Consider the following 14,111-nt stretch of genomic DNA (forward strand, 5'->3'; position numbering starts at 1 on the left):
TTGTAATACCCAGTGTATACATACATGTCTAATATAGGTGTACATGTATTTAAAGAGATGTACACGTCATAAGCTCCATATACCTGTAATGTACATATGCATTATATATATTGATATATGTACTGAGCATCTGTGAAAGATGTGAGGTCAAATACCAGTTCAAAGTATGGATGTTATAGTCTAAAAAGTGAAGAATACTAATAATGAAAACTAGGGAAAAGTGACATGATGTCTGGGATTTACTTTAAAATACCTGTAGAAAATAAAAACTAATAAAGGATAGATGAAACAAGTGTAGTAAAATCTTAGTTGTTACAGTTGGGTGCTGGATATATGAAGATCTATTACACTATGTCTACTTCAGTATGTTTGAAAATAATAAACAACTAAATCGAATGAAAAGTCTTACTAGAAACAACATATCAGTACCTCATGCCTGTTTGTATGTTTACATGTGTTTGTGGAATGCCAGTTACCTGCTAGTCCCTTGCTTAACAATGAGGACAGAGTGAAGAAGTAGATATGGCCCCTGTCCTCCTGTAGCTGTTGGCCAGGTGGATTCTGGGAAGCATTAAAGGGAAACTTAGGAAGTGTGGGTCCTCTGGGGCAGGACCTCACAGGGCAGCATGCCCAGGAGGGGAGACCCGCTGGAAGACTGGATAGCTTCACATCCTAGAGCCTTCCTCAGCTCCAGGACCAGAGAGGAATATCACAGGCCTTTCTACTAGTCATTGCCATCCCTTCTGTCTCCCCTTTTTCTCACTTATTTTATCCTCTCACCTTCATCTCACATAAGTCACAGCTGCCCTTGGCTTCTTAAGATCATCCACTCAATTCTTTCTGGAAATTGAGCTCCAAAAGTTCCCCCTGGTTTGAAAATCTCTAAACTCTGCCCAAGGCATGTAAAGTCCAGCAAACTTTCTGCTCATCACAAATTCTAGTCTAAAACATAGTGATACAAAATGCTTCGATGAGATGGTCACAGTACAAGAAAACAGAAAAATCAACACTTATATTAATGGGGAAGCCAAGGACATGGCTGGGGGCAACTGCAGGTACTCGACCCAGGCTCCCGCGAGCACCTGTCTCTCCTTCCCTGCCCAGGCTGGCAAGAAATGCAAACCTTGGGAGCCCGCAGATACAGTTTTGAGGTGCCGGAAATATCTCTATTTGTATTGTGTCTCAAATAAATCCATATTTAAATCTCAAGGAATTTTTTAAGGTGAACTTGCAAGAGGTTCAGTGAGTGGTTCCAGTCATGAGAGCAGCGAGGAGTCACAGTGGTCAGAATAAGCTGTTAGACAGGATCAGGCTGTGGGAGGTGAGGGTGTCCAGGTAGCTGCGTGAGTGAAGGTGGAGGGGTCAGAGTGCATATGGAGCACCCGTGATACAGTAAAAATAATTCCTTACTTTTCTATGGCGTCTTTAATTTACAAAACCTCTGCAGGTAAATTAAGTCATTTGATGCTTATATAACCCTGTGAGATTAGGAAGGCAGGTATATTTTTATTCTTATTTTTTAGAAGAGAAAACTTGTCATGTCATTTTCATAGTAAACCATATGAAAACAGAAGCTTATTGATAATAATGTGTCTCATAGAACATGTTAACTTCCAGATACAATAACTACTGTAGTTTGAGATAATAAGAGAGATTTCATGGACTTTCAGAATCAAAAAAGATCTTGAAGCTAAACAACTTCAACATCCTTATTTTATAATTAAACACTTGAGGCCTGAGAAGCTGAAAAGCTTGTCATGAAACCCCCAAACTTGAAGAGAAATACACTGAACTTAATAACTACTCCATAATGTGTTTTCATATACACCTAATTAGCCCTGGAAAAAATTGCATAATGGAATATTCTGATTAAAAGCCAACCTTTTATAGATGTGAAATGCTGTTATCTGAGATTTCCATTCATTAACATAACTGCATTTTTTTTCCCTATGTTTGCATGTTTCCTCCACTAGGAACTAATTAAAATCTAGATATTAAAATTTTCTAATTTATGCATTTTTATTTTGGAATTAACATTTAGAACAAGAAGGATGTATGGAGATGTATTGGTGTGGGTTTTTCAGTGCAGGCAAACTATATTTGCTATTTTTTAGTTTTGAGGATGGATATTGGTAGAAATCTAAGGAAAAGAAGTGTTTTGTTTTTTTAATTCAGGCATTTATCCAATGATTTTATTTATTTATTTATTTGTTTGTTTGTTTGTTTGTTTATTAATTTTTGTTGTTACCCAATAATTTTCACTTCACCTAAAGCCTTGGGCTTGACCATGCTGCAAAGCAACTTAGTAACAACTTACTTTTTTAAAAAATAGGTATGACTTTTGCTCCAGTAACGAAGAGTCCTTTATCCTGGATCCTGACAGCAACATAGGAAACAGAATCGAAAGCATCACTCAGCGCACGGCAGTAGTAGAAGGAAAGAATAAGGTATTTTTTGTAAAAATAAGCATTGGGATGTTTATTCTAAAAACATACACTCAGTTCCCAGTTCTGGGTTTATTAGGTCCAGAAGTAATTAAAATGTTCAACAAAAATGCAGAAAGAAGAAAGGATTAAGCTATGTCTTCATAAGAGATGTGATGAGACTGCTCACACAGCGGTGACCTCCCGCTCACCGCCAGGTCCAAAGCAGTGAGTACTCAGTCCTAACAGAAGAGGTGCAACTGCCTCTTCAGCATCAGACTTGTCCACAACTGTGCTTCTCACTCCTGGGGGCATATTAGAATACTCTCCCAATTATTACATTTGAATCTCTGGAGTGGAGCCCAGGGTTCATAAAAGCTCCCAGGAGATTCTAGAATGTAACCAGGACTGAGAATCGCTGCCATACATAAAGTGGGGTGGTGATAAGCAAAAGCTAAAATGTAATGCTCCCATTTCACAAAATATCTTGTTCTTCCCTTTGTCTTTGCAAGGGCAAAGCCTAGCTACATTAAGTTATACAAACACACAGTATCAAGGTGCTCTGACTTAAGATATGCAAATCAAAACCACAATGTGATACTATATCATACCTATTAGAATGGCCATCATCAAAAAGACAAGAAATAACAAGTGTTGGCCAGGATGTGGAGGGAGAAAAGGGATCCCTTGTGTACTGTTGGTGGAAATGTAAATTGGTGCAGCCACTGTGGAAAACAGTATGGTATTTCCTAAAAAAAAAAAAAAAGAAAGAAAGAAAGAAAGGAACTATCATATGATCCAGCAATCCCAGTTATAGGTATATAACTGAAGAAAATGAAAATACTAATTCAATGAGATATATGCACCTCCATGTTCATTACAGCATTACTCAAAATAGCCAAGATACAATAACAACCTAGGTGTTCATCAATGGGTGAGTGAATAAAGAAAACACAACAGGATATTATTCAGCTGTAATAAAGAATGAAATCTTGCCATTTGTGACAACATGGATGGACCTTGAGGACTTTATGCTAAGCAAAATAAGACAGAGAAGAACAAATACCTCATTTTATGTGGAATCCAAAATAAAACAAACAAACAAGCTCATAGATACAGAGAACAGATTAGTGGCAGAGGGTGGGGCGGGCAAAATGGATAAAGGGGGTCGAAAGCTACAAACTTCCAGTTAAAAATAAGTAAGTCATGAGAAGGTAATGTATAGCATGGTAACTATAGCAGTAATACTATATTGCATATTTTAAAGTTGCTAAGAGCCCTGGTGGTATGGCTCAGTTGGTTGCACATTGACCCACAAAGCAAAAGGTTACCAGTTTGATTCCCTGTCAGGGCACACGCCTGGGTTGTGGACCCAGTCCCCAGCTAGTGGGTGTGTGAGAGGCAACCAATCGATTTTTCTCTCACACATTGATGTTTCTCTCCCTCTCTTTTTGCCTCCCTTCCCCTCTCTCTAGGAATAAATAAATAAAATCTTTTTTCTAAAGTTGCTAAGAGAATAAATCTTAAAAGTTCTCATCACAAGAAAAAAATTGTAACTACATATGATAACAGATGTTAACTATGGTTATTATGGTGATTGTTTTGCAATATATACAAATATCAAATCATTATACTGTGCATCTGAAACTAATATGGTGTTATATGTTAATTAAATCTCATTTAAAAAGAGAGGGACTTCTCCCCCTCCCCCTAAAAAAATCTGCGACCTCATCGGGGTCTAGCAGGCATTTTTTTCTGCCACTCCTGTGCTATTCATTGTGGACTCCCCTAACCACCACTGAGCCTCAGCAAAGCTGACACCTTGTGAACCAGGCAAATCTCAGTGGATCGCAGTCCTGATGGCTTTTTTTTTTTTTTTTTCTGTTGAATTAGTGAAAAGTACACATAAAAATCTGCTATTAAAGGCATGGGGTAGTGATGCTTTAAAAAGGAAAAATATATATCAAATAATCCCTTGCTGAAATGTCTGTTTTTGCTTACGTGTCTTGATGTGGAGTCAGATATCTGTTAATCTGGGTGCCATGTGCTTGAGTGTGATAATGCCTACATTGCCTATTTATTTAGCTATATTCTTTGCATTTGAAGGTGACAAAATAGATGGCATCATTGACTGTGTAGGATTTAACAATAACAGTAACAACAAATAACATCTGAATTCTTCACTGTGTGAAACTTTTTTGACATATGCTAATGTCAAAACTGGGGTGATAAGATAATTACCTCAAAGCCATGCAGCTTAAAAGTGGCAAATGAAAAGCTCAAACCAAAGTTTTCCTGTTCTAAAACCCAGTGTTCTGCCAACTTAAGCTATTATAGAAATTAGTTAAAATGGTGATGATTGGCATGATACTATCAGCAATCACTTGTCGAAGATTTAGGAAACCTTTTTGTAACTAGCAGTAGTTGTAGATGGTTTACAGTTTTTCTCTCTGATACAAATGAAGAGTAGTTTAAAACACTCCATGACATGTAGCTGTTGATGAGAGAGCAGTTTAATGAAATACTTAGTAAAGAAGAGGAAATTCTATAAACTTGAAAGTTAAATTTGTGTGACACTACATTAAAGAAAGAAGGAAGGAAGGAAGGAAGGAAGGAAAGAAGTAAGGAAGAAAGAAATTGCCTCAGGGAAGAACTCGTGTTAGTTGTCACAAAGCTACCAGAAAATTTCAAGATGCCATTGATTGTGCCAATTCACTTTGCCTTTTCCTGACCATATCAGGTGGATGTACTCTTAACTGCTGGATATTAAAACAGGAACTTAGGAACTTAATTTCTGTGGTAACTTCTAGCTCTATTTTGGTACCCTATCCACAAAAATCTGCAATAGAAAATAAAATGGAAAATGAGAAAGGTAGGTGAAGTTTCTGAGTAGCCTGAACCACGAAGTGGCTACTTGCCTCCATAGAGAATACAGTAGTCCCTCACTATATCATGGTTCACTTATCGCGGCCTTACTGTGTTGCGGGATTTTTAAAAATACTATATTTAATTATTTATCACGGACTTTTTGCTATATCACAGGATTTCGTGGTACTGTATACATATGTTGTTAAAGTTATGTAGGTTTAAGAGTGTAGAATATGTTTAAAAACATAAGTTAGTGTTTATAAAAGTGTGGAAATAGTTAATAAGGGAGTGGGGAAGGTTAATAAGGGACTGGGAACAGTTTATAAGTGTGTGGGAAGGGTTTATAAAGCCTTAATATATATATAAATACAAAATAAATGTAAGATTCCTACTTCGCGGATTTTCACCTATCATGGGGGGGTCTAGACGTAATACCCGCGATAAGTGAGGGAATACTGTACCTTTGAGAAACGGTGAGCATGGAGTAAAAAGCAGTGAGCGTTAGAAAAAGGAACTTCCGTGATTTGCGTGTAATTTTGTAGTGATGCAGTGGCTCTAAACATAGATCTCCCGACCCAGCGGGCACCTGTGCTTTCCCACGTGCAGTCAGTCTCTTGCCACTTTCTGTCTTGTATTACCATGTGCAAATCTCTGAACCTGAGTTCTCGCCTCCAAAAATGGAACTAGTAATATCTGCCCTACCTAATTTGCCTTTTGTTCTAAAGCTGATTGTCATATCCCTGGCCAGTTTGGCTCAGTTGGTTGGAGCATTGTCCCATAGTCCAAAGGGTTGCAGGTTCGGTACTCAGTTAGGGTGCGTACAGGAGGCAGCTGATCAATGTTTCTCTTACATTGATGTTGCTCTCCCACTTTCTCTCCCTCTCTTCCCCTTTCTCTAAAAATCAATAAGCTTGTCCTCCAGGGAAGTTTTTTTTTTTTTTTTAAAGGCAATTGTCAAATAGACCTTAATGCAATTCCCAAACTGATTGGGAACATATATAATGAAGACTATTTGTTAGACAATATTTTGCAATGAAAATAATACTTAGTCCTCTTTCTAAACAAAGTTGATATATATGTATATATCTCTCTAATATCCTATTAGTAGCTGTAATTATAACAATTAGACTTTAAATAAGTTATTAATTTCATGTTCTAAATTTTAAAGATTTTCTTACTTTTACTATTAATATATCTTTTTGTATGAAAAATTATTTTTCATATGATAACAAATGGAAGTTTTGCTATTTCAGAATTATCTGTTTTGGTCATTCCTTTACAATTAAAGCTGCTTTTATTTACTGTACATTTTAAGAAAGTAAAGTCCCAACTTGGACTATAATTGTCCTCCTCCCTGTAGCATAGTGCTGGCATGCCCAGCAACCCCGCCCCCACAGATCAGGGGACAGGGGCCCCCTGGGGCACCTGTTGGATTTCAGGGACTTGCATTTTTTTTCTGTTTTGTTTTGCTTTTCTCATGTAATTCAAGTAAGGGTGCAGGGGACAATAAAATTCAGTTCCTTACTGGCAAGTTTTGGCCTAGATTTGTGAAAAGTGAGTCATCAATGGAGTTGCTAATAGCAAATGTGGAGTTTTTGTATTGTTTAAATGGGGCAGCCAGACTACGAGGTCTGTAGATATTGAGTAGGAAGTAGAAAGCCCTGTGGTAGAAAAAACACACCGGAAATATGTATCAGCATTAATTCTGTGAGGATGGAGAATTGTGACAACATTTAGGTTTTAGAGCCATTTCCACTGAAAGTGGTTTGAGGTGAGAATGAGAAGTGCATGACATGAGACAATCCATGACAGAAGGGAGCGTCAGTGCCTAATCGCAGAATCACAGCTTATGTTGTGTCTCCCACACACTCCCCGATTTTTCTAATTTCATGCTCTATTCTTCCATCACTTGGCTCAAATGTGCCAGCCTGGGTTAATTTTAGATTCTTCCATGACCTTTCTCCCTGTCTACTTTTATGTCTCCCTGAGACACTTAAAAGGAAACTATATTAGGAACATCCCGAGATTAAAATCACTGTTTCATATACAGAGTTTTGTTTTGTTTTTAAATAATGCTGGAGATTAGGCTGAATTACACATCATCCCATCCATTCTATTCCATGAGGTTCAACCCATATTGTAGTGGTGAATTACTAATACTTAGTGAAAGGGAAGGAGGAAGTATGAATAACTTCCAGACTTACAGTACCTGACGACAGTTTTCATCAGTGTTCCTGAGTCATACAAAGGAACCAGAGAATGGCCTTGAAGGATCTGTTTCTAATATTTAAATTTTTGAGGCCCTGGCAGAGCAAGTAGAGGCACCCCCAAATAAGGGTTTAGAGCTAAAATATATTGTGGCAAAAGAAAACTAATTATAGTAATAATACAAGCATAAATCTTGGGGAATTTCTTTTGGTGTGCCTTGTAGAATAAATTATTACTATTTCAAACACATGTTAAACTCAGATTCTCAGTACTTTCTCTTTTAAAGTACTGAGTTGGTATCTGGGTTCCAACCATTACACTATTTTTAACTTTTCCCCTTGAAACAATAGCATTTGGTTATGAGCACCAAGGAATGAATTTGTCCCTTTAACACAGAAGACTCCTGCATCTGCCTTCTGTCCAGACAATTGATACTCACTTACAATTCACACTTGAGCTTTTTTTTCCTGACCCTATAATGTTTACACTTCAGTTGTCAAAAAGATTTAGTTTTTCATGAAAATGTTTTAATTTATAATTTGTATTATCTGAAAAAAGAGAATTACTCTAAAAATCAGATAGTTTTTAATCAGTTGATCATAGAATACACGTTTCATCTTATTTTTAAATTTTCTTCTTGAATTATAACTTTTTCATTCATCAATCATATTGTCAAACCATGTGACACCATATCCATTGAAAAATAGCTTGTAGCTTATGTAAAATACGAAGAAAGAAACTAGTATTTCTGAACATAGTAGCACTTAGTTTAGTTTAGTTCTGTGGCAGGCTTCACTATGAGGAAGATGTCTGTTTTAGAAGGGGTCCTTCAGGCAAAATAAGAGAGACTCAGATGCATTTGTATCTCCATGGTTCATCATGAGACCTGGATTCATTTCACTTCTAGGTATCTCAATTTCATTGATTATACAAAACTTCTGAGCTATCTGACTGTGTGTTGGAGTCTTATAAAACAGCCATAACCATCCCCAGAGTGCCTGCACAGGTCTTAAATATGGCAAATTTGTATATCTGGTGATTTTCCCTTGCTGTGGAACCTAGTTCTTATTCTTAGTTGCTCTGAGTTCAGTGAAATCATAATAATTTTAATAGAAACCCAAATATAACTTTCAGATTCAGGTCATTGCTGTCCATAATATCAGATATTTTCAAGCCAAATAGAAATGAGTTTTTCACCTATTTATTGAGAAATAATAAATCTGATACTCTACATAAAGGTCCTGCTGAGGCCCATTAGGAAAAACACTGGAGAGCTAATTTCATAAGAAAGCAGTGTCCAGCTGAGGGCAAGCACTGAGGGAGGGGCCGTGAGGCCGGCACCATCGGCGCTCCTTGCGTCTGCACCTGTGCACACCGCTTCCAGCATCTGAGTCCGGGTTTCCTGAGGCAAAATAAAGGAGTCAGAGTTTTACTTTGTCCTTCCAGCTGCCACCAGCTAACACTTAATTTCATATTGTCACCTGCAACCCTCTTTCCTAACTACTTTCATTTTCTTCCATGTCTCTTAAGTGGTGGTTGCAATCATTCCAAGGAAATGGCTATCCAGAATTTTTTTTTTAATTTTCCACCTCTTAAAGAGTAATAATCCAAAGGGAGACACCTGAGCTCTCTTCAGTACTCTTCCCTGCTTACCTGTCTTCGTGTGAGGGTTCCTCTGCAAAAGAGAGTAATATATATTTGATCTTGAAATGGGGACATTCTTCTTTATAACCTTAAAATAATCCTTCAAGATGAAGAATAGGGATTGTGTCATATTATCTCTGTCTCCCTTAAAACATCTGGGCAACACCCAGCAAATGCTCAGTAAGTGTTTGCTAACTTGAATCAAAAATGCCACATATTGTAGACACTTTTGGTTCCAATAATTTCAATGATACACAAAGGATATATGGGTATATGTAATTAAATAAATAAATAAAGAGAAGAGGAACCATCATGTAATACTCACTCTACCACAGTGAAAATTACAGGGAATTTGGAGCAATGAACCTGACTAAAAATAAGAGTATGTTTTTAGTCTTTCTGATCTGTAGAATAAAGACAGAGTGGGATATGAGAACATGTAAAGTGCCTAGCACATTACTTGGCAACTTAGAAAGATGTAAGACTTCTTATAGAATTTGTGTTCACCACTTTAGAAAGTCCATGGTCACCTTTCAGCCTATGTATTACTTTAGCCTGTAAACCACTCAACCATTATTCTTCAGCTAGGATACTTCATTATTCTGGAAGCATCAGCACAGTCTATACAATTTCAAAGCCAGTTATGTGTGTCCTAGGAGAGAGGCTGCAACAATTTATAAGTAACTGGATCAACATTTTAAAAATAATTTTAAATATGAAAGATTTGCTTTTTCATTTTTTTCATATATAAGCTTTACTTTTTTGCAAGATTGGGTTGGATTTTAAAACTCAACAATTTTTCCATGTTACTGATTTTTATCTTTAAAAGAAGATAGCAATGCAAGTCTTTAAACTGTATAAATTTGTGCTTCAGTACTTTTTGAGAAATACATTTTCTAAAGTGCTCTCAAGTTTATACAAATTTGACTCCTAGTCCTTTTTTAGGAACTAATCTGTCAAAAAGCAACACTAAAGTCAAATGAAACAATATTGCATTAATTCATAACTTATATTTTCTAGATTAGGAATTGACAGACCAAGAAATTGAGTAATTTACAAACACATGCGATAATCTCAACGAGCTCTCCTGCCTCTCCTCCAGCACCGTTGGGCTACACTGCCACAGTCTTTGAGCACATAAAGGAAATGGTTCAACCAACCTTTCTCCTTTGTCCCTGCTCACTTAACACGCTAAGGTTCCTGTTCCCGAATGAAAGAAGACCTTGGGCTCACCTGTTGCTCTCATTGATGTGTAACTGACCACCTCAGAGAATAGGACGTGCAGTCCCGCATCTCAGCTTTAGGTCTGTAATTGTTGCACCAGCAGCATGAGATAAATAACCCTGAAACCCTCATACGCTTCAGACGTCATAGGCTCCGGTCTACTGAGGACTTGCTTTCCTGTTATTTTTCCATTCTTGCTGGGGCTCGGAAAGGGGAGAGCCTTCTGGTAACCACCGCTCATGCAATTACTGTCTTCGTTGAATGAATGAAATAACTGAAATCATTTCAACCCTCAGAAGTAGCTGACAGATGCTCAAATGGTTCTTTGTCCTATAAGAAGCTAAAATTTCCTTTTCTTTTGCAGACTGCTAGCACCCTGGTTGTGGCTGACTCTAGAATTTCTGGAATCTACAGCTGCATGGCTTTTAATAAAGCAGGGACTGTGGAGAGAAACATAACCTTTTATATCACAGGTGAGCCCCGCATTCTATACTCAAAAGAAAGCCTGGTGACCTCAGTTGTTCTTCAGATTTTGTTTGCTTTTAATGCACTCCCAGATTCAGTGATTTTTATTTAAAGAAAACATTCCATAGAATTGTTGAAGTTTGAGTACCTTCATCCTTGCTCTTAGGAATAGTATTCTACAACATCATTGAATCTTCTAAAGAGTAATTTCCCTGAATTCTCTTTTAGAGCTATTTATGTATGTCTGGCTCCCAGGCTGGACTGTGAATTTGGGATCTTGTCCTGTTGATTCGTTAACTCTTTTCAGTACCTAGCACAGGGTCTGGCACACAACAATTGTTCAGGAATAATCAAGGAAACTAGTTATAATACATGGGGTGACTTTTTTTTTTTAACCAAAAAGCTAATTGTTTCACAACTTAATTTCAATGTTTTGAGAAATGAGGTTCTTCTATAGAAAGAAATCTAAAACTGAGCTTCGTGACAATAATTAGCGTACTATTTTTTGGTAGCATTTAAGAATTTTTGGCCTTAAATAAGACTGTCTCTACACATCTTAAAACTTCCAAGGTACACAACTGGCACTCCCTGTGTCCCTCCTTGGGTACAGGAAGGAAGAAGTAGCTCAAAGTATAAAAACAATTGCCTGGCTCCATGCTCCCCCAATTTCTGAGGAAACCTGGGCAGTTTGCCAACTCTTTGGAAACTTCACACTGTGTGAGGCAGGCTGCAGAGTTGCCTAGAGTTCTCCAGAAAGAAAGAGGTAGGTCCAGTTTTCTGACACATATGCGTCAGATCATAGGGAGCCTTCTGACCAGGAAGCCCACACTCCGAGAAGCTGCCCTTGGAGACACCCTGAGCAGGTTGCCACAGAGTGTCAGAGCTGGAGGAGACCTTCGGGCCCCAAGTGCGGGGCCTGCAGAAATGGGGCCTGGAAGTGGGAGGAGGCACACAGCAGAGCCGCTCTAGACTGGACTGGTCCCTGCCCTCTCAGATTTGAGAAGTGGAAAGATAATCATCTTTGCATCCATTCCAAGTAGAAAAATCCTTTATTTCAAGAAGGATTCAGATAGCAATTTCACACAGATCCAATCTCAGATGATTTGGGCTAATTAAGTACAAAGATTTATATTGTCCCATGTATTTGGTTGGAAACAAGTTACCATCAAAATCTATAGCCACTATACGTGTGATTTAGAGTACAAAAGAGTAAGCAACTCCTGTTCTGTTTAGAACAGTCAGCAAGTTTGTATAAGTTGATAGCACGGGCTATTAGCTAGTACAGTTCAACTTACACTGAGCACTTGAAGAGATACCAGTGACACCCTGTGTTTCCAGGAAGACAGCTTTAACACCAAGGAAGCAAAGAAGAAATGTTGAATTATATATATCCTAGTATCAAAAGGTATTTGCAGAAGTAATGTGACAGATGAATTTACCAATGTTAAGCCAACTCTGTCCAACAGAATTATAAGCCACATGTGTAATTTAAAATTTCCTAGCATCCAGATATGTAAACAGTAAAAAGAAAAAAAATGAATTTTATTTAACCCAATATACCCAAAATATTATCAACCTGTCCTTGATGTTTTTAAAAATATACACTACTTCAGTTTTTAAATTTTAAATTAATTGAAACAAAGAATAAAACTCAGTTCTTTAGTCACACTGGTCACATTGTAAATGCTCAATAGCCACACATGGCTCACGGGTTCTGTATGGTACACTGTAACTTTAAGCCTCATAGAAGGGGTCAGGACTTGAGAGAGTTCTGGATTTGAGGTGGTACTGGGGGAATTAGAATCCGAATATGTAGAAAGAAGAGGACAGGCCTGCCCGGCATTTTCAGAGTCAAGGCAGGACTACCACAAACAATACATCTAACCATATACAAGTTATAAATCAAGCAAACAGCTATTAAATATGTTTCAGCCTCTGGGGATGAACATGCCATCATGATGACCTGAAAGATCAGATCCAAATTTTGAATTCTGGGACCACTCAGAGTTCAAAAGCAGATGTGGCAGTGCCTGGAGGTGCAGGAGGGAGCTGCTCCTGGATCACCTGTCTTCTCTTTCCACTCCTGCCTCTGTCCCACATGGCGAGGGGCCATGCACTCATGAGTACGGGCTCCCCAGCCCACAGATGCAAACTCTGTCCATACCCCTGATGAACAGTCTTCCCCGGGACCTTGAAGTGTGCTCAGTGATAAGCAGTCTGAACTCAGGAGTACAGACCTAGTAAAGAGGAAAGAGACCTGAGACAGTCTGGAAACAGACTTGAGATCATCTTTACAGGGAATTCTGGGATTCCAGGGACCAGCCCCCCTCCCAAGAAAGATCTAGAAGTGGGGGTAGCACAGGCTCTGAGTGGGCATGCCCACTTTGCCCACCGACTCTTTAAATTGTGAAGAGGGACAGCCAGACAGAGCCACCCAAAGGTCCAGGACAGGGCCCCCCACTTGCCTGAGTCTGAAGCAGTGTTGGAAGAGGACGTACACAGAGTGGAGGGGAATGACATGCTCATTTCCTTATTGTTCAGCATCCCCAGGAAAAGTCCACTGATACCCAGCAGGAATTGCAGCATCTACACCTCGCCTTCCATCCCACTGAGTTCTTCCTTGCTGCATCATAAATTCACATATGGTATTATTGCTGATAGGGCCCCAGCTGGTGAAGCTGATCAAGATGATCAGCTTTATTCAGAAAGAAATTCCCTCTCACCTCCCACCATTTTATACAATTAATAACCGTGGAGTGGTTGAGACCTTTCCTAATTCCAAGCCTTGTCCACAAAAAAGAGCAATGAGAATTCAATTCAAACATACCTACTTGAAGCTCTCACCATTTTTCCTCTAGAAATTCAAGAACCTTAATCTTAAAACGAACGCAAATTCAGCCAGTCAAGCCCTTATTGCCTGAAATATAATTTTTCTGAACTCTTTTCTACCAGTCCTGAAAAGTTATAGTTTTGATTGGTGCTAATTGAGTCATTTACTTACACTCATCAAACTAATTATTTTCTTTTTCTTACTCAAATCTTTGTCATGGGACTTACTCTCACTAGAGAGGACACTGAATACTCTTAGGAATATTGCACCTTCCATGTTTATTTTGTGTGTTAATGCTTGGATCTAGTACAGATAATGCTTTCAAAAATCTGTCTAAAATTTCACTGCTTTAAATATAGATCTGGACTTGGAGCTTTACTGAGCCTCATTTCAGTCACATTGTTCCTTCTTTACAATATGGTAACTTAAAGTTGCCTCCCAGGCCAATG

General features: G+C 38.3%; 1 protein-coding gene across 2 annotated transcripts in view; it reads left to right on the plus strand.

Annotated features, from left to right (window-relative positions):
• Positions 1–14,111, plus strand: part of FLT1 (fms related receptor tyrosine kinase 1) — a 194,360-nt gene that overhangs the window by 79,881 nt on the left and 100,368 nt on the right. For both annotated transcript variants that reach the window (XM_090273753.1, XM_090273754.1), the window contains exons 11-12: positions 2,333–2,447; positions 10,732–10,840. In XM_090273753.1, coding sequence (XP_090129879.1) covers positions 2,333–2,447; positions 10,732–10,840 — 224 coding nt within the window. The remainder of the gene's footprint in view (positions 1–2,332; positions 2,448–10,731; positions 10,841–14,111) is intronic.

Source organism: Furipterus horrens, unplaced genomic scaffold (assembly GCF_987537825.1).
Source record: "Furipterus horrens unplaced genomic scaffold, mFurHor1.1.pri manual_scaffold_4, whole genome shotgun sequence".
NCBI classification, from domain to species: Eukaryota; Metazoa; Chordata; class Mammalia; order Chiroptera; family Furipteridae; genus Furipterus; species Furipterus horrens.